At 39.8% G+C, this 24,255-nt stretch overlaps 1 protein-coding gene across 3 annotated transcripts in view; it reads right to left on the bottom strand.

Moving 5' to 3' along the window:
- The window catches only part of ncanb (neurocan b), a 156,498-nt gene that overhangs the window by 108,225 nt on the left and 24,018 nt on the right, over positions 1–24,255 (bottom strand). For all 3 annotated transcript variants that reach the window (XM_088426064.1, XM_088426065.1, XM_088426067.1), the window contains exon 2: positions 5,623–5,708. In XM_088426064.1, coding sequence (XP_088282190.1) covers positions 5,623–5,698 — 76 coding nt within the window. In that variant the 5' untranslated portion in view covers positions 5,699–5,708. The remainder of the gene's footprint in view (positions 1–5,622; positions 5,709–24,255) is intronic.

The following is a 24,255-nucleotide window of genomic DNA, read 5'->3' as shown; positions in this document are numbered from 1 at the left end:
TTTGATCAGCTCTTCATGTCTCACTGCCGCGTTGACGCTTTTGCCGCATGCGCGCATTTAACAGACACAAGGCACGTCAACATCCAGCCCGCCGGTGACCTCGCGTGAGTGCGTATTCACGTTGACATCGACATGCTCTGCCGGGTGGACGTCACGCAGGGCTCGTGTTCAAAGAAGATTCAGTCGAGCTGACACTGAGTCACGTTAAAAAAAAAAAAAAAAAAATCAATTCACCTAGCGCAACCTGCCAAGTAGCATGCGTTCTCTGAGCATGTTTGGGAGTGTTTCAAGTCCCAGCGACTGACTGATTAAAGGTTCTGTCTGCAACTCCTCTCCTGTGTCGGTGCAACGCAAGCGACTCAAAGGGAGGTTGCCGCCACCGTTTGCGCCGTCTGAGCCGAGACGATAAAGTTCAACTCTTCCTCAGTGGCAGTCAAAACTTCAAAATCACAAACAAGCATAAACATCCCAAACATGCCCTTGCAACCTCATAGCAAATACAGAAAGTCACATTTTATCCAAGCAGCAGTTTGCGATGTTATTTTAAGTGTAAGAGTACCAAAAATAAGAATGCGTACTCTTTGGGTAGGGCATTTTTGCCTATCCTGTATTGAACCAGTGGACATACATGTTATTCATGCACATTCTGTCTTTTAGTGTATTTAATCTTTCTGCCCGTCATTATATATCACTGGCATAGATAAACAAAGGTGCACAGTATGTACATTTGTTTGGAGTTGACGGTTCACTGTGGTGTTACAAAGTCAAGGTTTCATACAATAATTGCTCATACACAGGGACGTCAAACTCACTTTGGCTCAGGAGCCAAAAATCTACCCTCAAGCGGAAAGGTAAAATCATGCCACATATCTAAAAACGGAATCAATTATATGTAGATTTTCTTCTACGCCGGCCTGGTCCCAATTCCTCATGAATGAAAAAATACAGTATCTTAAAAACTGATGAGACAACAATGAACATCTGACCAAAACACGATTGGTGCTGGGAGATGACTGGCAGACAGGAAAAGGACAGGTGGATGCAATCAAATGTCTAAGACACTAACTTAAGGGTAACAGAAACATGAACATAAAAAACATCAACAAATCCCCATAAAAAAAAAAAAAAACAGTCTATGAAAAGAGAAATCAAGATAAACATAAAACCTTTTCGGTTCCCTATGTATCACAATTTTTCAACATTTCAACATTTTTCCTTAGGTGACATGAAATCAATCATAATTTATCTTTTTTCCATTTCTTCAAGACATATTTTGATGAGCTAAAAATAACTAAAGACATTGGAAGGTAAATGTCCCAATCAAAATGTATTTTTGTACAACTTCTTTGCAGTGAACTCCAAAGATTGAACAGAATAAAATGATGCTTTAGAATCTCATTTTGGACACTGGGTGGCACCCATGACAGAAGACATTAAAAAAGACTCACAAAAACTAGTCAAGACATCATGTAAAACACATTGGCGCTAGACAGTGGAAACTTTGAGTGTCTTACGATTTAATTCTATTCCAATTACTGCGTCAATCTATAGATGTGCAAAGAATCATACTAAATTTGTCTGCTTAGTAAGAAAGAATAAGGGGAGACAAAGTGTCTTTTTTCTATATAGCTTTGTATAGCTTTGATATAAAATAAGATGAAACAAGTAAATGGTTGATACATTTTCATTTCACAGGAAAATGCAGTACCAAAATATGATGCGAAAAAACCTGTTGCCTCAAAGAAAAGAAATACTAATATTTCTCAGCTCAAGTTTTGTATATATATATATATATATATATATATATATATATATATATATATATATATATATATATATATATATATATATATATAGGCTGCAGAAATATTTATCACGGCTTCACCTTGATTGAGAAAACAACAAAATCTTAACATTTGTAAGAGGTTTTACCTGGCATGATTCAGTGTTTATCTTCCACCTTTTTCAGTGTCTTATGATGGTCAATGACGGTCAACATTCTTAGGTGAATCAATTTTTTAGCACACTTGTATAAACACTCAATATTGACACTGCGATTTGCACGAGGTTATCATATTTGTTATCGACCCATTCCTAGTATGTACTTTGAGCAAGAAATGATACACAAACTTTTCTTTATCAATGTAGCCTTGATTGGTGTTTATGAATACAAAGTGTAATATAGCAAACTGAGCTGAATCGTACCACTGTGCGCGCAAGGGGAAAGGCAGAAGAAGCACCTTACTTCCATTTTGCAGGATCCGCATATAGTTCCAGAGTTCCTCAGCCCAAAACGAACACAGAATGCTTCACTTGGCACATACGTCTCCTCGGTTTGTGTTCTACAGTGTGTGCGGTGGCATAAACCGAACCACCTGGCAGATATAACCGCAGGCTTTCCAAGAGTTGTGTTCTCATCGCCCCTCTGCCGGGGACTCTGAGTCTCAATTCGCCATGCCAACAAGTCTGTTTCTTTTTCTTCTTTCTACCAAAAGCATAAACAATACGAGCAAGGAAACAAACACCTTGGAAGCTGCGGAGAGCACAGAGGAGTCAGGCAAACACCCAAAGCAGGTTGTGCCAGGAGTCTTACAGGAAGGCATATATTTCATAACCAGGCTCTGGGGCAGGCTTTACAAAATTTAGGGGGGAGCTTTTTTTGGATCTGGACTTGCTTTTTTTCTCATATGCAAAAACCAGGAGGAAGCAGGAGAAAAAAAAAAGGTTAATTATTTACATTCTGTTTAATAATGTTCATGTGTACTTTTAGGCAATGCCATACTTGCAGTGATAGTTTTCTTGTTAAAATCACAAAATCATATCACACTTTTTTTCAAGGTAGCTAAAACAGAATTATAGCTTTTCTATCTTCCTCAATAATTACATTAGATTTGGGAAATGCATGATTTGAGGCACTGCTGTATATGACAAATTGGCAACACATACTGTAGTTTGTCACTTTGTACATTTTTAAATTTGGGTGTTGAGCTGAAAAAGTTTTGTAATCCCTGATGTGAATAATAAACGGATAAAACTTGCAAACAGACAAACAAGCTGACAGGCAGCAAAAATGATCCGACAGCTAAGATAAGCATTGCGTTCGCCTGTCTTAACTCAAGCTCTATTAAGAGTAAAACAGCGCCACTGAAGTGCCAAAAATAACTCTTTCTTGAGTTGCTGACAAAATGAGCGGATTAAGATTGTACATTTAAAAAAAAAAAAAATCAAAGATTAAAAAGATGGATGAGAGCCTGGTGATTCTCTCTTTGAAGCTCTAAGCTGTCTAAACTCACAGAATAACCGCCTCAGTGGTGGCAGAGCCGCTATGAGTTATTGGATGAGAGTTATTGGAGAGAAATGGACCAAAAGACAGAAATGTCAAGATTAACTGGAGTTGTTTCCGTAACGCTAATTGCAAAGGCAACGACGGCAACCGAGCGATTACAACTGACTGCTCTGTCGATGCGGTGACTGATGTTGGTCCTCGCGTTCATTCAAGGGGGATAATTCCTTCTTTCGAGATCAAGGGGACTCATAAACAATAAACTGATTTGTTAGGATGCATTAAGGTAGGATGAGGTACAGTATAAATATTGCAGAAGATGAGTGATTGGTGAATGTCTTGAATACTTCTTTGAATGAAGTTGTATTCCTTTCGGACAGGAAGACCTTGATCGCTTTCCTGTTCCTGGACGCAGACGAATGGCCATAAGACAACCACAGCCTGTTTTGTTTTTTGTTAAACTCATGCACATATTAGATTAGGAATAATGTTAACACTCTTTGTGGCGCAGCACAGTGGAAGAGTGATTAGCACGTCTGCCTCACGCAGTTCCGAGGACACGGGTTCAATTCCAGCTCGCCTTTCACAGTGGAGTTTTCATGTTCTCCCCATGCCGTGTGGCTTTACTCCGGGTACTCCTGCTTCCTCCCACAAACCCAAAATCATGCATGTAAGGTACGTTGGACCCTCTCCGGATCTTCCGAGAGACAAAAAGAAAGTCACATGGTAATAAATATGGTGACCGATTGTAACTTTTGCTATATGCTTTCCTGAATGACAGTTCAAGAGCTGTAAATATTTAACAAGACAATGCACTCACCACTGTGCATGAGCTAATAGGATGACCTTTCCAATAATTTTTAAACATGGAAGCAGGAAGTAAGTGTTGCTGTGGTTTGACAATCACTAAGCTTGCTAGCGTTTCGCTTAAAGTAAAGTTGAGGATAGGATTGGCTTGGTTCCAAATGAAACCAATCCAATACGATCCATGCCTAAATGATTGGATCGATCCGGGGTCAATACCATACTGTGACTTGAATTGGACAATCCCTTACAATCACACGATTCTAAACCAGACCAATTTTCTCCACATATCTGTGTTTGAATAAAATGAATTCAAATGTGAAATAAGTAATATAATGTCGATTACGTGGTTTAAAATGGTCATCTATCCATCTATCTATCTATCTATCTATCTATCTATCTATCTATCTATCTATCTATCTATCTATCTATCTATCTATCTATCTATCTATCTATCTATCTATCTATCTATCTATCTATCTATCTATCTATCTATATATAGAGATAGATCTATCTATCTATCTATCTATCTATCTATCTATCTATCTATCTATCTATCTATCTATCTATCTATCTATCTATCTATCTCTCTCTCTCTCTCTCTCTCTCTCTCTCTCTCTCTCTCTATATATATATATATATATATATATATATATATATATATATATATATATATATATATATATATATATATATATATATATATATATATATATATATACACACCCCACACGCCGCCTAATTGTCTCTTTCTCATCAACAATGAGGCTGCGTGGCTATTTTTTTCCAGTGGACACATTATGAAAAGGAACAGACGGCTTGACTTGTTCGTTCAAGTAAAAAATGCGAGTGCATTGGCATGCATGAATGTCAGCAAGTGAGGGGTGAGAAATGCAACAATGCTAACCCTAACCCTTCCGTGCTATGATCTCGCCACAAGTCATCAGCATAGCATTTTTGGAGACCTCCATTTCATACAAATTTGACGGGTCCAAAGATGACTATTCTTGGGGAAGTATCACAGATGTTTGATCAAATGACAAGGAGGAAGAACAGCACGTCTAGGTGTTACAATGAAATGGGAAGAGCTAGTTTGGCTTGTCGGTGAGTGACGATGACTTCAAAAAAAATTAATACTCAGCTGTGTCAAACAACAAAGCATTGAAACTTCAAATCATTTTATTGTTGCAACATCATTTTAAGTGTTTACGTCCTCATGCATGCATAGATCTCCTTGCAGTCGTGTCCTGTCTCGCCCCCCTCGCAACAGTATGTTACTTGATATAAGATGTAGAAATACCTCCAAAAATAGTATTTTCTGCATTTTAATAACACATCCTGTGTTGTAATTGGACAGCCATGATCTATGTAACCACTAAAGTCAGGGGTAGATTTACAATCGCGTTTTTGTAAAAGTCTTCCAAACTGCAGTAAAAAAAAAATCCACAAGCAAGGTCGACTCGTACTCTGAAAAATATTATTAAAAAAAAAAAAAAAACTGTGTTGGTTGTTAAAGTTGGGTGAAGTCGACTTACCCCGACTGACGGCATGAAGCAGCAGCAGGAGGGCCAGCAGGTTCTGCAGTCCAAACGAAGACATCACGTTGCACATCCTGCCGGGCCTGAAGGCGGAAAAGAAAGATCTATGAGATCAGCAGTCCTTGAAAGCGGTGGCCAAATGTCTATGGATTGACAGCTGTCACTTCATTCATCATTTTGATTTACGGCTTCCGTGTACGCCGAAGCCCTTTTCAAGGCTCCATTGGTTATTATAAAGCTTTTAAAAGGAGGGGCAGTGAGAACAGACTCAACTGGCTGCTACTGTCATGTTTCATCCCTCTCAAGTGTCATTTGAACTATAGGCCATTATCTTTATACTTCAGAGGACAAGTGGCTCCCGTTTGGATAGTGACAGCTCACACTTAATGACTTTTATCGCCTCGTTTTGCTTTTGTCTTTCACCATGTCTTCTTGATCAGGACCACAGAGTGGATTAAATTTACTCCAGAATGCATTCGGTCTGTTTTGGGGTCATTTCAAAATTTGGCTACTTCATTATTTCTTTGTTTTTATATAATTAGAAGAAAACCAATGGATGGGGAAGATAATACATTTTTAAATGAATAAAATATTTACAATAATACTTCAAATCCTGAAAGGAACGTTGAAATGGGAGGGAAAAAAAATGAAAGCCCAAATTGTAACACTCTGTACGTACATATTTCAAAAAGCTTTTGTCGAAAGAGCTTTGAGAAAGTCAATAATAATAAAATATAATAGATTGTCAAATTAATCCATCATTTTTGATCATTGATGAATTTTTTACATTCATTTTTCGATTGAAAAAAATCTCCATATCCTCATGATTTTCATCCTTTAATCCAGGAAACTTTCTGAAGTCAGGGACCCCTTTTGAAATGTTGTAATTTTCCTAGATCCCTTCCTAAATTTCCCCATTTGCAGCTGCTTGCGGAAACAAAAAAATCTGCTCTTTTTATTCAACAACAGATCCAATTTGACTATTAGTGCATTTGTTACTTTTCAGCCATATTGAAGGATACAAAATAAACTGCGTCAACTGATGCCAATGATTACATCAAAAACAGCATTATGAAATGAAACTGGTTGAATTGATTGTTTCATTGAAGAGCCATGAATACTTTCACAATTTATGATCAAAAGAAATGAAATTAACACAATCATAGATATTTTATTAGTAACCCAAATAATTTCAAGGACCCCCTGCAGTCAGGCCACAGCCCGGGGCACCCCACTTTGAAAACCACTGCTTTAAACAATAAATATTCCATTTCTGTAGTCCTCCAAATAAGTAGACTGATTTGTTGAATAAAAATAAAACATCTATTTTTAATTAAAGAAATGTTCAACAGTTTTCAAAATTTTACAGACCAAATCAATACCTGAATAAATTTGTTTTCTGTGCTATGGCTATAATGGCCCAATTTTTAATCACTGGATGGAAATGCAATGCTTTTTTTCATTGATTATTCAAATAAATCATTGATGCAATAGTCAATTATTAAATTAAAGGTTCCTGCCCAATGGCTTTGCCTGCTGTCAAGTCATCATTGCACTATATAGCACAATATGTCTTCTGTAATCCATACTGTGGACCTGTATTTCTCTGTATTATTTATCTATTTGTCTGTATTCGGTACATGCAGCATCCACTTCAACCGGTGGGCCTGGAAGGAGGCTCCTCCCACCTGTGGTCCCTGAAGGTTTCTGATTTTCCCCAAATTGGGGTTTTTGAGATTTTCCTTCCCCTTCTGGGAGCTGATGTCTCTGTATGACTTCTTTTTTCGAAAGAAGTCTCGACATGACCTCTTTTCATCTGTGAAGCCCTTTGAGACTTCGGTGATTTAGGGCTATACGAATAAAATTTGATTGCTTGATTGATTGATTGCAGAACGTCATCATTATGTCATTAAAAACAATTTAATGCATAGGCAAATCTTTTCACTCTCAGATTTGTGCTAATCTCGTCAAGGAACAGCCCCCAACCTTTGTTTATCCTAAACGCTCACAAGGAAATCCTGAAATTCAATGCTTGTCTTTTTGTTTGGTTGCCTGCTGTTCAAATAAGAAAGGTACTCTCCACAGGAATACACACTTGTTGAGCAATGAGCCAGCATTGGGAAGCTTCACTATTTTGTTTTGTTTGGTGTCCAGACAATTCCATCAAAACGAACAAGATAAAACCAGCACATTTCTTAACAAAAACATGGTTTACACAGCCTCAAGGCACGTATCAACAAGAATAACAAGCTGATAAGGACCCGGGAGGCAAATCCAACATGATGTGTGCGCGTGCGCGAGCGCACGCAGGAGGGAGTGTATACGCTGTCACATTATACAGTAACACGACACGGCCACAGTAGCTGTTTATCTGGCAGGCTGACGGGAGCAGGCTGTGGTGAAGTTAAGTCACTGTCAAAGTGTGTTCAGGTTTGATACACATGCACGCACACGCGGTGGCTTGGTGCATTGAAATACTTAAAAGGGCATGAATGGTTTTATAGGAAGTGTAAAAATGTGTTCACCACCCGCAAACAGTGCAGACATCTGTTTGAAAGCATAGTGTGTCAAGTGTGTTTTACTTTTCTTTGTTTTTCGGGTGATGGCGCCAGAGAAGGGCACTGGTGAGTCAAACAGGAGACGTGATGGAAGTGGAATGGAACTTTTAGTAATCTGGGAATGTGTCTGGTTGCTAATTAAACTGTCAGTAAGGCCAGTGATTCATAACCACTTAGACGAAATTGGATCATTTCCCATGGCAAATTATCCACTTTCAGCTAATTGCTGCAGGAATTATTATTTGTTTACGACAAACAACTTTCTTTGTTCCTCTATCTGTCAGCCTTGTATGGTGACAGGCAGAATAATTAAATGTTTTCCCACTAGATGGTAGATGTTTCCACATGTTGCCGTCTATACAACAGAATAACAGAACAGGACTTTGCCAATTGCCCATTTGCCATTCAGAATCGCTAGTCTCCCCCATTTGGACATGTCTAATCTTAACGCTTGGGTTTGGAAAGCCTTTTCAGTCCGATCAAGGCATGATTGGATGAGTTTGGTGTGAAAGAACTGCTAATGAATCAACAATTGTTCTGCCAGACTGTAGAAAATGGTGTGAAAACTCATTCACTATTGAGCACCAACTCCGTTTTCCCTTCCTTTTTCACAATGATATCATTCATATAATCAAATAATAACAAGGCGCGCATTGAAATATGAAGTAGGCTGCTGGAGCCTCTTTTTATCTATGTGTCTATTGTGTATATAAGATGATATATGTGTCCCTACAGCCACAGGACAGCGACCAAATGAGGTGAAATGGAGTCAGGCTTGGATGGCCGAGGGGGCTCTGAAAGTAAATAATGAATGTGGGCTCTCTGGGGAGACGTGGGGGCCTGAGGGCAGGAGGAGAGAGAGCAAGCAAGGGAGGATTGGGTGCGTGGGATGGTAGCGATGCTGGACACAGATAGCCCGAGTCAGTTTCAGCTGTGTAGGTTCGCTCACAGGTGCATGTAAGGACGCAACTGCAAACTTCATCGCGAGAAGTTCTGCATGCCACAGTTGAATCGATCTGTTGTGGCGCCATTTGTATTTTTTGCCCCGCTGAATTTATAAGTGTAAGGTGTGAAATGCTTCACATTTTTGCGCTAAATGAGTACAAATACAAATCAGGCGTCCTGAGCTGGTTGCCGGTGTGGCACAAGCAACACATTTTCAATACTTACAGTGCATCTGGAAAGTATTCACAACACTTCATTTTGTTCCACAAATTGTCGGAGTGCAGCCTCATTCCAAACTGTATTAAAATTGTACACAAAATTTGACACAAAATTCTACCCTACTATGACAAAGTGTTTTTTTTCTCTTTTTTTCACATTTTATGAATTCATTAAAAATAGAAATCACATTTACATAAGTATTCACAGCCTTTGTTTAGTACCTCGTTGATTCATCTTTGGCAGCAATTACAGCCTCAAGTCTTTTTGAATATGATGCCACAATCTAAGCAGACATATCTTAAGGCAGTTCTACTTTCCAGTAATTCTCAGGCTCCATCAGGTTGTCTGTGCACAGCCATTTTCATGGGTCTCCAGAGATGTTACAATCAAATGCAAGTATGGGCTCTTATTGGGCCACTCCGAGGTATTCGGGGTGGTTCTGAAGCCAATTTTCTGAGATCTTGGCTATGTGTATCTCGTCCTGCTGAAAAATTAACGTTCCTCCAATCTGAGGTCAAGAGCTCCCTAGAGCAGGTTTTCATCCAGGATATCTCTGTATATTGGGGCATTTATTTTTCCATCCATCTGACTAGTTTGCCCGCTCCTGTGGGTGAAAAGCATCCCCAAAGCATGATCCTGCCACTACAACGCTTCACTCGATTGATGGTATCGTCCTGGTGATGAGCAGGCCATGGTTTCCTCTAAACATGACACCTGATATTCTCACCAAAATGTTCAATTTTATCTCATCAGACTAGAGAATTTCTTTTCTCATGGTCTGAGAGACATTTAGTTGACTTTTGGGAAATTCCAGAAATGCTGTTACCACTCTACCATACAGGCCTGTTTGGTGGATTCCAGCAGAGATGGTTGTCCTTCTGGAAGGCTCTCCTCACTCCACTGAGGGAAAGCTGGAGCTCTGACTGAGTGACCATTGGCCTCATTGTCACCTCCCTGACTAAGGCCCTTCTCCCCCTCTGGCCCACTGAGCCAGCAGGGGAAGCTGGCCAGCTCTAAGAAGAGGATTTTGTCAATGGCAGAGGTTAAGGGAATAGCAATGTACACAGCAGATAACTGATTCATTATTTGAAGGCAATTTCAACCTCAATCACTTCGAAAATAGTCGGTAAAACACGGCACGGTGATGGACCGGCTCAAGACGGCACATCAAAAGCCTGCTCCATTTTTGCTAGTGAACATCTGAGCAGACTTGGCGGAAAGTGCTGTTCAGATGAAACTCAAGTTGGGCTATTTGGAATCAACTCCAACACTTAGTTTCCAGAATGAAAAATGTCAGTATGACTCAAAGAACACCATCCTCTATAGTGCTGACAAGCGGCAGATGCTCTCGCTCCGAACAATCATGCATTTTTCCACCATTTTTTTTTTCCTCTTCCAAACATACTTTTTTTTACACTTTTTTTCACTTTTGGAAAAAAAAGGGAAATCACAAAATTCACATAACACCTGTCACAACTTAGACCTGTGGGTTTTAAGTCTTCTCAACTTTCCGTTATCATACTGTTATGTAAAATAATAACAAAAAACTCCTAATTTTGCAAATCTGGTTTTTCAAAATATGTTCATGTTAGGTTTAGGCAACCTGGACCATTTAACAAACAACAAACCAGAAGGAAGACAACTAGCTTTTTCTTGCAAGGAGAGCGGACATGAACCTGCACCTTCTCAGATCCCCTTTCGCAAACATTCAGTTTGTGATCTGGGGAATGAAGGTTAGAGTCTAAGATTTTCTTTCCAGGAACACAAAGATCAACCCCGTGCTGTTCCGTTCTTGAGTCGAGTTGTGGCGCCTGTTGTTGTTCTTAGAGCCATGGGAGAAGTGCAGTCACCTCACACCTTCTTCACATATAGATCAACAACTCCAACAGAAAATACCCATGACTAATAATCTACCAATTGTTAAAATAAACCACTTTTACTGAAAATGTATTTTGGCTTATAATATCGGTTATCAGCCTCCTTGAGTACTAATGATCGATATCAGTAATCAGCACTGGAAAAAAAAAAAAAAAACAAAACATTAATCTATTGGTAGTGTGGGTGTGGGCAAAATAAAATGCCCTCGGTCAGCCAGAATGGTGCAGCACTGCCAAATGGCCTAGTCTTGCCCTGGCATCAAAATCAAGATGCACCAATATTTTTTCTGATCAGTCACACATGTGCTGTTGCTGCCCTTATTTTTAAATCCTTCACCGTAAGCAGATATCACATTTACCTGCATACATGACTTTCTTTGCCTAATTCAGCAATATTTAAGAATAGGTGCTCCAAAATCGTCATGACAACAATAGACCCGCTATGTTCCTCATTAGAATCCAGTGCACCACCCAAATGGTGTTTGAGCTGGTTTTTAACAGTTAAATGGCTGCAAATCGCCACTTCAGTGAAATAACAAGCTTTATAAGAAGACAATCAAGAAGCAGGGAAAATACTCCGCCAATTATTAGAAAAGCTAATTATGTAATTACCCTTAAAGTTTTCTTGCTAGTGAAATAAACACAGCAATTTAACTACCGTCACTTTGGAATTGCTGTTGTTGTTTTTACTGCGCTTGATCATTGACTTTGCACACTGATGGCATGTTTTGCCACCTCGCCACAGACCCTCAATCCCTCCAAAACAAATGAGCTGCAACAAATGAACCTGCACTCCACTGCCACTTAATGATTACTTAAACCCCCAGAGAATAATCAAAATTATTGTCTGCCCAGATAGGACGTCTGCACTTCAGAACACTGCCTCTTATCTGTGTGGGTTCTTCATAATAGCAATCTGTTTTGTTATTTTCTTGCTATATTACTTTTTTGACCCCTGAGCTAAAACCTCTGTTTAAAAAAATAATGTGTTATTTGGACTTCACAAGCTAAACTATTCCTATTACAACCAATGTTTTACACCTCCACGCAACTGAGACCAAGTGGAGCCGCCTGCACAACGCCCACATGTACAATGATGCATGTGGTCATGGAGTCATACAGTGGTAGTGTGTGTGTCCATTTGTGATTGTTTTAATGGACAGACATCTGTTTATCATTGTGTATGGTGCCCAGGCAGATATTATCATATTACGTGCAGGTGTGTCAAACTGTGCGTGAAGGCGGAATCAAGTTTGTTTACGTCACGTACTGTAAATGTGAATGTGCAGCAATTTTAAACCTCGGGCTTCGACTTTGCTTCAGAGTCAAACACTGCAGTGATAAGCACAATTCGTATGAGGTGAGCGTATGGACATTTTAGGCCAGTAAAGATCACGCAGGAGCAGAACTCCAACCGGTCTCAAACTTGAACACTGTTAACTTGGCTGGACAAAATAAAGGTTTTAAGTCGATTTCAAACTTTTTACAGCGAGATCCCAGAGGACCAAGCCTTCGGTTGAAAAACAGGAGGTGATTTCCAGGACAATGCATTTCGAGCAGGCAGGCACTATAATTATTTTATGATTCGTTGCGGCTGTGATATCGCCTATGTGAAAATGTCAAAAGATTCACAGACGGTCACAATCATTAAGAGGCTTGGGAAACGTGTTGTTTACGACGCCAACATGAGGAAAGCCAATTTCAGCTCTACTCACGTGCCAACTCCTAAACATCCTTCTTTTTTTTTGCCCTGTAAGGGTCTGTCGCATATGTGCATGCCTGGATGGGAATTCAAGGTTGGACTCTCAAGGTGAAGAAAAACAAGGCATTGTATTCAAATTTTGCCACACAGAATGTGCAGAATAACGCGTAACGAAGCTTGGCATTTTATTTCATTTCAATATGTTGTGTAAAGACTACTGATGGAAAAAGCACATTTTTTGCACCAAGAGTGTAAACAAAAAGTGCCACTCTTCTGGATCTTTTGTGTTGAAAATGTTTGTGAAGATGTAAATTTTTTGCACTAGGCGATATCAACATTTTGCAATGTTGGGACAAATGTGTTTTTAAACCTGATACTTATCCTGCCCTGTTGCGTTTGCTGACATTGTGGCAATGTATTTACTATAACAGTATAACTCCAACGACAATATGCCGCAAGAGGGCAAAGGTAACACGGTTATTTTCCGCCATTGGAAGAACTTTCAGCAGTGTGACAATGACTGGGACAATATAAGAATATAAGAAGCCAGCACCATGCAAACCTGACAATGAGCAGTGTTGCGTTTGCACTGCAACACCAAAATTACAAAAGAATGAAGAGTGAAGCATTGTGGCTGACTTTCCAAAAAGCAGGGATCTCGGTTTCTTTTCATTTCTTTTTAGGAGGCATTCGTGCAATCAGCAGTTAGGAATGTCTTTAGAAATTTGACTAAGACCTGTGAAAATGAATTCAAGCTTTATTCTGTTTTTCAACAGTGTTCTATAAATAAAGAAAGAATTTTCCCATGTTACTTGCACATAGAAATACATTTCCTAAATAATTTAGCAAAATGTTCAATGAGCAAACCACTCACAGAATTAATTACTCAGCAGGGACATTTGAACAATGCACACTAAACATATGCAAGCAAGCACACATTTTTAGAAAGGCAAGACCCCTAACATTTTACTGCTCATATATATTCATATGAAGATCATTTCAAAGATCCAAATGACTAGGAATGATACAAAATATCAATCGCCATAACATGAATTTGAACTAAACGGGATTTGTATTCAGTGCAGTGTCACAGCGTTTGGTTAGCCATCGATCCATTTTCGGAGCCACTTATCCTCACTTATCTTACGAAGGTGCAATAAAGTTGTCATCGGTTGTAGTCTGTGCATTATGAGACACAGTAAACTGCCCATGAAACTTGACTTTGTGCCGCGGTAACCTCAAGTGCAGTTGCACTGAAGCGTGGGAAATCTGAGCGTGTAGCCATGTTTCCTTATTTCATCAAACGCAACAGTACCCAACTTTGCCATTTTCCTCTAGATGTTTTTCCAGCCCATCCATTTTGTGTATTATGGATCTGGCATGAGTGGACTCGACAGTGGAGTTTGAGTGATTAGCATTTAGCTTAGACTAGCAATAGTGTTTCTCAGCAGCTTCACTTTTGTTTATGTTTCCTCCCCAGTCTATGATACCGGACAACTGTGGGACAACTTACCATGGACCACGGCAATCTCGCTGGCAGTGGGTCTTCAATCTCCAATATTCCTCATAAAAAAATTGTACTCACTGAACTGTGAAGCCCAGATGAAAACAAAAAAATGTTACTGCTCTAAACTAGATTATGTCAATAGTTTATTTCCATCTCCCCCCTTGAGATGATGACCCTTTTGAAATAATTTTAGTCCCATTTTTTTTCAAGGCTTTTTCAGACTACAAGCATTTTTTTTCTCCTTCAGATGTAATAGCAGAGGTGTATCAGATATGGGATTGATTCCTGCATGTCAGGATATCCCACAACACAAGGGAGGAGTGTGACATTTAATACCTGTCATTTTTGCTTTGTACTATATTGAAAATTATGTTATACGTCATGCAAGACAAAGTCAACCTGGCAATTTTCCATCTTCAGACGCGTGTAATTTCCAAGCCATAATAAGCCCAAAGAACTGTCTGTGTTTAATGGTATCACGCAATGCCAGATGTTGGAAGTGCACTTTTAAAACAGGCACTCCTACCACATTATATTAATAGTACAGTCTGAATATTATTTTTTATTCCACGGTATTGTAATGTTGCTGTAATTGCCGCTTTCACTTGGTTTGTGTAATAGGCCCGACAAATAAAAGCTGGATCTACCATTTCTAATGCAGCATTTTGCATGGAACCTTTTTAAAAGAAGCTAACGACGCAGACATTTATGATGGTTTTGTGATTTGTTTTCCATCAGCGATACGGCATTGTTTCACTTTCTAAGATGATGTTTATAGGATTTGAACAAAAGTGGGAAACGGCTGTTTAATGCAATGGATTGCCTCTCAGGCAAACAGAAACAGAAAAGGACACAATGAAAGAAAACCATACGATGCTGAGTGTGCTGCTTCCAACAAAAGAGGCTTTGCTGGGCATCCTGAATAACTTGAAGGTCTGCGCAGAACTATAGAGAAAGCTATTACTTACAGTTGAACACCACACAGGTCTCCTTTATTCATTCACACAAGCCCTCGACTCGAGGCAGCCAGCGGCCAGTTCTATTAAAGGAGAATCAGCCATTACTTTCTGTAAAACATATTACCTCACTCTGAGGCGAGCTCACCCCACAAGACAGGAAGTATAAGGTGGAGGGACGTGAACCGAGGAAAGGTGAGGTGGCGAAAGAGGAGCCTTGTGAAAATTGAAGGAAGGTGTGAACATTTTTACACACAAAGATGTGTGACCTGGCCAATTTTCAAAAATGTTCAAGTCTTCGCATTTGCACGGTGGCAAATGTTAAACTTGCCCGGGAGCGCATCAAGGTCGCCTCGGCCAGCTGCTCATTTTCCCGTGGGGGAGGAATAAAAAATGTGGCTTCACATCAGGGGTCAAAGTTAAGAAAAATGTGCACCCACCTGGAAAAAAAAAAAAAAAAAAAAAGCAAAAGCTGTCGCTTTCAAAAGCGTGACGGTATAGTTGGGATTTCGTCAAGTGCCTTCCAGGCGAAGGTTGACCAAGCAGAACATGGCTCTAACCCTAAACCTTCACACATTTAGATGTGTGTGGCAATAAGACAGTGACAAGTGCTATCAACGCAACGGTAGATGCAGAATTTGGAGCTGTTATCGCCACTTCGATGTTAACCTCTGATACTACAAAATTATCTTCTGATAAGGACTATGACCTCATGCAATATATCCGACCAGTCAGAAATTTGGCCTGGCCTAAACACTGTTGCTTTTCCATTAAAACAGGCATGGGTTGAAATGGCGGTGCGATCAACTTACTTGTGTTAGCTCAAACTGCACAGTGCATACAGAACAGAACGAGATAGCATTTGCCAAAAAAAAAAAAAAAAAAAACAACAACACCCAATTTCAACCATTAGTACGTACATTTCTTTGTCATTATTGTTAAATTTGGTTGTAAAATACAACAAAGCGTACTGTACATTAGAGCTGCAATTATCAATCGATCAACGACTACTCAATTATCACATTACTTCAATTATTTATTATTTATGTTAATTGAATAATCATTTTGAGAGTAGTTTAATTAAGCATTGTGCAAATCTTCACAATCAGCCTGTCATCACTGAATATTACCCGGTTCCTGTTGTCCTTCACATAATCAAACATGTACGTTTTTTGCTGAATCGACAACTTATTAGTCAGTTATTAAAACAATAATACAACAAATAATCATGATAAATAATACTGAAATAATCATTAGTTTCAGCCTTACTGTACATACTATATTTTTATGATTTGGCGGCTCTGGTCTGGTCTATCTTGGTCTCTCTTGCTGGCTAAAAGCTGCAAGGATCATTCCAGTACCATACTTAGTCATTTTGATAGTAAACACTTAGAGCATGTGTTGCCTGAGTTGGCTGACGATGTGACGTGTGAGATCTGGAGATTTGCAACCATAACCGTGGAACTGCCTTCCTTCCACACAACTCTTCGAACTCCACCAAGCCCTTCCTAATAGGGTTGCCAAGCTGTCACAGTTGGGGTGCTATTGTACAGTGGACCCCCGTGTTACAGCATCCCTGGTTGATGTTATTTTCATGTTGCGACGTGGAATACTGAGTTTTTTCTTCCCCTCCCCTGCTATTTTCCCAGTTTTGTAACAAAAAAAAACTGGCATGACCTTAGGGTCTTGGCTGTATTTGTGTTGTTTCGTCTCCATCTGCAGGCGTTATTATGTAATTACACTTATTTTCAGTTGTCGTCCCACTTGCCTCCCTGCAACGCGTCACTACAATTCTGGTCTGGTATTGGTTGGCGTCTCCTCACGGAGATGGTGGTCTGCTATTGGTCGGCCTCACTCGTTTCAAAATGGCGGAACGGTAAAGCTTTGTTTGATTGTGAGTGGTTACAAGCCGTATTTATGGTGCATTTTACTACTCAATTCAAAGTTGAATGGGTTAGCCATGGGTCCCGAGATGCTAGTGATGTTAAAGAGAGAAGTAAGGAGAGGATTTATATGGAAACGATGCTGGAGATAATCAAGAAATACGAAGCTAGCCTAGCCTAGACTACCCTTACTAGGGAATATGGGCATAACAAGCGCCACTCAAAGGTAAAAAAATCCTTTCTATATTTTTCTATTTATGATGTTTTCTGATTGTATACATGTAGTCCTACATTATATATAGCCTACGTAGCACTTACTATACTATTTTCATACTGAATTTTAAAATGTATGTACAATTTTGTTTTTTAACCTGGGGTTCTAAACGCATTCGCTTTTTAACATAGGTTTGGATTGCCTGTCATACGGTGAATTCGCCTCATGAGCCTAACCGCGGAACGGATTAATCTCGTAACACAGGGGCCAACTGTACTTATTACAACAGTTACACTTATTACAACATACTCCACCATGAGCCTCCAAACTTCTTGAAGTCAAAGTCGCATCCCTGAGCGAGAGAACGATCATTTTCTGTTTTTGTCCTCACTGTCAATTCTCACATGTTCTCTTTTCACTAACTTCATGTTACTGTGGCTCCACTCTAAATGTTTTGTCAAATGGTGGTGTTATTTGGCAAAGTGGACAGGTCTTTAGGTGTCGCGCACAAAGTGCACTTAACTATTACATTCTTCTTGTCTTGATCTCTGACGAACTGAAAGTAATGGACGCATGTCCATCATTGATACGTATTGTCCTTATACAACCTATCGTCTGCTGCCGCTGCACTCATCTCTGCTCTAGTAGAACGTAACAGAAAGTAAAAATTTTGCCCCGGAAATTTGCGGTGTTTCTGGAGAATTTTAAAAAACAAAACAAATCACTTTCAAATTAAAAATCCATTGTAATGCATTGTGTTACCCTCATTTGTACCGAGTAAAATATTAATATTTTTTGTGTGTAATGCATTAAACGACTGCGTAATGCATTACAGTAATTACATTAATTTCGTAATGCATTACTCCCAAAAGTGCGTCAGTACATCCAGACAGGCACAACACTGCCTCAAACACGGTAACCCTAACTGTGAGAATTCTACTTATGAACTAAACACTGATGTGCGAATCAAATTAAAAGATTCAGAAACCACAGAATACATGCCGTCCTTAAATAATATTAGACAGCATACTCGCCATTCTTGATGTTACCGTGACGAGTGCAAGACTTATCGGTGCTGTCTCCTCCACGGTTGGCTTCGCTCGATATATTTCACAAGTGCTGTGGCAAGGCATAAAGAGGGCAGCCATTATCATTCCCACAATCGGTCAAACACATCATGTATGTACAGGTGAGAATTTCTACGGCGTGAGAGCGGTGTCACTTTCCTTCAGATTTGTCTACTATTATTCACTTTCTCAGTCTCTAGTTTCTATTCTGCCTGTGTTGGCCGCAACCGGAGACATGTAATGAATCTCCCATGTTGACTGCAAGTCGTAAAGACTGAAGAGCTAATCCAATTCTGCGCTGTGAGGCGGGGGGTGGACGTCACATCACCTTGGGGGCAAAAGGTCTCAGAATCAGTCGATAAACCTGCGGCGTCAAACCAGCAGGCTTTCTCCGAATCAGAAGAATAACAGATTTCCTGACGGGCAGCTACGGAATATGAATTTGTGAGGAAGAGCTATATCACAATCCAGCTGGGCGGTTTGTTGTACAGTTAAGACAAAGCCAAAGAGGAAACTGCTCATGGCAAGAGTAAAAAGTGAATTTGTTGCCATCACGTGGTACACTGATACTCGGTATCCACTGCCTGGCCGCAAAAAGCAAATAAGCGCAAAAAAACTTTGACCACAAGGCGGTTTACACTTTGGATAGGCCGCCAGTCATTTGCAGAGCACATGTTGTCAACTTACCACTCACGATTACTTTCCCACAGACGTCCAAAAAAATACTTGATTACCCCATCCCTGATTGTGATGGCAATTAGGGCGCCACATCGGCTGCGTTTCATCCCACGATGGTACGTAAACCCCCATTTATGACCTACCTGTGCAAAGTCAAGGAATAAAATGGAAGAAAGAAGCTCCACCCATGCGCACAGGTAGATTGTTTTTTTTTTTTTGCTAGACCCAAAGTCTATTTATTTTTCATATTTTCTCTGCTTGTAATGCACATTCAAATAATGGCTGCTGGCTTACTGAGTGATGTATTCTGCCATTAGACAGGTGCCAGTGCTTCAAGGCAATCAATGCAAATAAATGCGCTTCACAGAAGACATCCACGACCTTCTTTATCCATTTATCTTCATAATGATGTGGGGAAAAAAGCACTCATTAATATAGAAGGCAATGATTTGAATTGAAGAATGAGAGCCATTTTGACATGCAATGACGTCCCCTTATGTGTTTCCTCATGGAGCATCTTAGACGAGGACAAGTGACAGGTTGAAGGAGAGTGAACTGGATGGATGGCATGGCAAAAATTGCACATATAATTGGAAATACTCTTCTAAGAACTGCCCAGTGTGCGTGTGTGTGTGTGTGTGTGTAATATGTGCATGTGTGTCTTTCACCCCTTTCTGATACTTCCACTCTGTCCATTGATATTTAGTATAATATGTTAAATAGGTTTTAGGTATAATAAGTGTGTGGTAGGCTTCAGTAAAATCCAGCACCAGCATAATCTGCCACTTCGACGTGCTGTTAAATCAATCTCCATCTCATCACAACCCAAAGACTTTACATGGAGGACCGAGTCACCAGCGGGAAGCACATGAACCAGTGAAGTGTTCAATAAGGGTTGGGGTGTGGGGGAATGAAAAACCAGAGGTGCGCTTTCTGTCGGTATTGAGATGGTCTGTCGCTGACGGACCAACGTTTTGCCAAATGACAAAAACATTTTGAAATCGACGTACTGATCCCAATTGAACAGTATATTTCATCTATCTCCTGTAAGTGTTAACACAGTCTTAATAGGCAACAAGCATACGTACATGCATCCAGAAATAAATAGCTGAATGCTAGGGCATTAGTAAGCACCACCTACTATTAAAAATGAAAAAGTCTTTCATTTATTGCAGTGAGCAAAGCTTTCTCATCAGTGAAGGTAGCCTCACCAGCTTGACCGTGAGGTCAATGTTTGCAAAGCATTCAAGAATGCCTGGGAGGTGTGTTTCATTCAAGTAACCACAGTAATGCTCCCTAGTGGATGTGATTACTATGTGATTGTTATTGTTAGTCTAGTGCCAAGGGAACACATTAAACCAGGGGTCACCAACGTGGTGCCTGCGGGCAGCAGGTAGACCCCAAAGATCACATGAGTAGCTTGCAGGCCTGTTCTGCAAATATCTTGCAAGGGATATAACATTGGTGATTTTCTATGAATCTATGAATTTTACAAACATGTATTAAATTTACATTACATATGAGTGACTTACATATTCACTACAGCTTTTCCTTAGTTATTGTGAAAACTCATTAACATGATCGGTGTCTTCACATCAACTGGTAGTCCTTCGTATTACTCAGTACCAAAGTAGTTGTTCTCGGTTTCAAAAATGTTGGTGACGGCTGCATTAAATTAATTTACACATTGTTGCGTGCATGCTAGGCATTATGGTGTGGGTTTAGTGTTTTTGTGGGGTTAGGGTTTTTTCCTACCCTATTAGGGTGATTGCGTTTTTGAAAGAAAGATTGTAAGAATATGCCTTGGCACTTATTTTAGGATGAGAATTCTAAAATCGATGGCCCGACAACGGTGAAAGAGGGTCTACATACGGAAAAGACTCTAAATGACAGACCATCAAAAAAATGTAAAATGCCCACCTCTGCGAAAAGCCATTTGAAAACAGGGCCGGGCAATATCAGGCAGTGTATGAGCTGCGCGGTTATTTGATTTGGTCCAATATGAAATCACAGAAGCAAATAAAACCTGAGAGCAACTCTTGGAAAATGCTCACAAAACATTTAACAAGAGGTCAAAGGTATCAAATATTAGAAATCATAAACCAAATTTAAAAACAAATACTGTATATGTTTCTAACACCTAATGGTAAACTAAAAATACAATGCAGGGCATTTGGGTTGGAAATGGTCTTATTCAAGATATAATTTTTGGTCAAAAATGCCTGTGATTGTTAGCAGACCATGTTCTTTTTCATTTTAAGTACAGTATGTAAATGAGCTTTGCTTGGGTTCTCCTAAATTTGAAATGAAAAATAATTTTCCTCTGATTAGGTATTGCCAATAAGTGGGCATCTTGCGTACTTCAAAATGGAGTACAGTACTACAAATATATTGCTTTTAGCAATTATCTCTGAACAAATATAATGTGTATTAAGAAACATATCAATGAATTCACTTTAAAAGAGTTGTTGAAAGTGCACATAAAATGTATGAAAGTGGGCGAGAAGTGAGATGTGCTAACAAAACACCCCACGCGAGGAAACAAAACATGAGGATGAATGATGAGAAAAGAAATCAAACAGAGAAACTGCCAGGAAAAGAAATGCCCAACGGGGTAAAGGTGGGGGGTGGGGGTAAAGGTGGGGGGTCGGGGTTGGAAGCAACAACGAGAGCAGTGGCACCAGATTACTAGTGCTTTGTGCTTATTTCAGTCGGGTACACACAGAGCAATAACTGGGATGAAGTTGAGATTTTTTGTACCTCCTGATTAGATGTCTCTGACAGTTTATTTTGAATGATTATCCTGTGGCGTACTGCATGTTAAGAAATATGATTTATTATTATTTTTTGCTTGGTTTTGTGATTGAGATACATATACACTCTATACACTTCCATAAGTGGCTGAGTTCATGTTTTACCCAACGCTACAGCTTAGTTGTTCCTTCCTGGCTTTTTGATTTCTGCAGTGCAACCCAAACATACGTCCTTGCACGGAGACACACCGGGATCCCCCCCGGGTGTATCGATTCTCAGGCACTCTCATTTGGAAGAAACACAATTTATGAGACCTGCCAGCACCCAGGTTTATTTACTTATTTACCCAGTGCCTGCTCTGGGGCCTACAGCTGGCCACATCCAAATAGGACCATCATTTAAAGGTACGCGTGAGAGTACACGTGACCTTCATTCAGAAACTAAATTGATACCCAGCAAGGGGCTTAGAATCATTGTTTGCCAGTCTTTGCTTTGAGGTTGTCTTGACAAAGACATCTGTGGACATCCACACAGGGATCGATTTGAGCGTTACCCCCTGCTTCAAAGTAGATGGTCTTTAAATTGCACCCTGACATAATTTTCAGCCTTAACTGACAATGGAGCTTTCCAGAAACATCTTCTCAATTTTAAAGAAGCCTCTATCAACCTGCTAACTCTTTGTATTCAGTTGTAGCCATTTCTGTAGCAAAAGAGGGACAAAGTCGACCTGGCCACCCTCTGCCATTAGAGGTAGGATCAGAGCTGCAACATGGGTTGGATCATATTTGGCCAACCCCTTTTATGCTCACCGTACTTTGAGCAACGCGGCCGAAAACAACTGAAGAGGATCATTTGGAGAAAATTACACTTGACGCCTGGCTAGCCCCATTTACACTGCCTGCAAAAGCTGAAATTTCTTGCTGTTATGTGTTAAGGGAAAAGCCACAAAATGGGGGATCTAAATAATTCAGAGGCCGATAACGACTTTCAAAAATTGTGCATGCAGGGTCAGAAGCTGTTCTGCAAACTACATTTCAATCGGATCTGGTGTTGAGATTTATCAAACCTCATCGGACTCGGCTTTTAATTTAAAGTATTCATGTTTCATGGATTTCTGTCCTCTGATTAAATTTATGGATGGATGTACCTCCACTTAATGCCTTAATATCTATGATCATACTGTAGTACTTTACTCATTGATTTTTGTGCTGTCTGATGACCATCCCTACATCTGCTATTTGTTGGAATGTTAGTTTAAAAATGCCAGACATGAAAAAAAATACAGAAAATGTTAGAAGCCACTCATGTCCACAATTAAATCTTGTTGTGAGTCTGCACACCATTGAGTGCTATTTTAGTTTTTTAGTGTTTGAATTGCTATTAAGATCCAACCAGCCAAGGGAAAAAAATGAATTTTGCCCTATGCTGCAAAGCTTTACAGACAGACAATTATGCCTTGGCTTTTTTGTCATCATCTTTTTGCTGCAGTACAGTGTGATGCATCTGAAGATTTTTTTTTAAATATGATATGGAATATTTCAATAGAACCCCACAGAATGCGAGGAAAAATGTGTGTGGCATGCTGGGTTTAAGTAGGAGTTGTTTACATGCATGTGAGTGATAAGAAGGGTCTGAGCCAAGTGTGAAGCAGACATCGCACAGTGTCACACTACCCCTTCACCCCCACCCGCCAGCCCTGGAGGAAGGAGGGGAGACAGAGGCCAGACAACATCGGGCTGCACTTTGATCATCTCTCCGTAATTGACAGTGCTCCAAACCTCGATGCTTCTCATTGCGACACGCACAAACCGTCACACAAGGCTTGATTTACAAAAGATTTGAGAGTAAAAACGAGCGCAAACTCAATTGCTCACGTAAACAGATGTTGAAGCTGATCTACTACCTGCCAAACACAAATTTGCAGTGTTCATTTTTCATGGTCTGAAAGGAGCATATATGCAAATGTATCACTTCAGAGCTAGCAATGTGATATATCAAACTCGAGAAAATCTGCAATGGTTATTTTTGTATTAACTCATGAGTCTAAAGGCGGGAGCAAAACAGGATAGCATAACAGGAAAAATTTGTGTCCGAGAATATCATCACAATATACTGTAAATATCATTGATTCAGCAAGGCCTAACTGGTTTCGAGGCTTACTTGAAGCCAGTCACAAGAAGGAATCATGCTCTAGCATCTATGGCAAAACTCCTTTCATCGTCGCATTTCCTTTTGTCTGGGTTATTTTCAGCTGTGTGCTGTCCCAATAT

This window comes from Hippichthys cyanospilos, chromosome 10 (assembly GCF_059441005.1).
Source record: "Hippichthys cyanospilos isolate Australia breed blue-spotted pipefish chromosome 10, RoL_Hcya_1.0, whole genome shotgun sequence".
NCBI lineage: Eukaryota > Metazoa > Chordata > Actinopteri > Syngnathiformes > Syngnathidae > Hippichthys > Hippichthys cyanospilos.
This window is presented reverse-complemented; position numbering and strand designations above follow the sequence as displayed.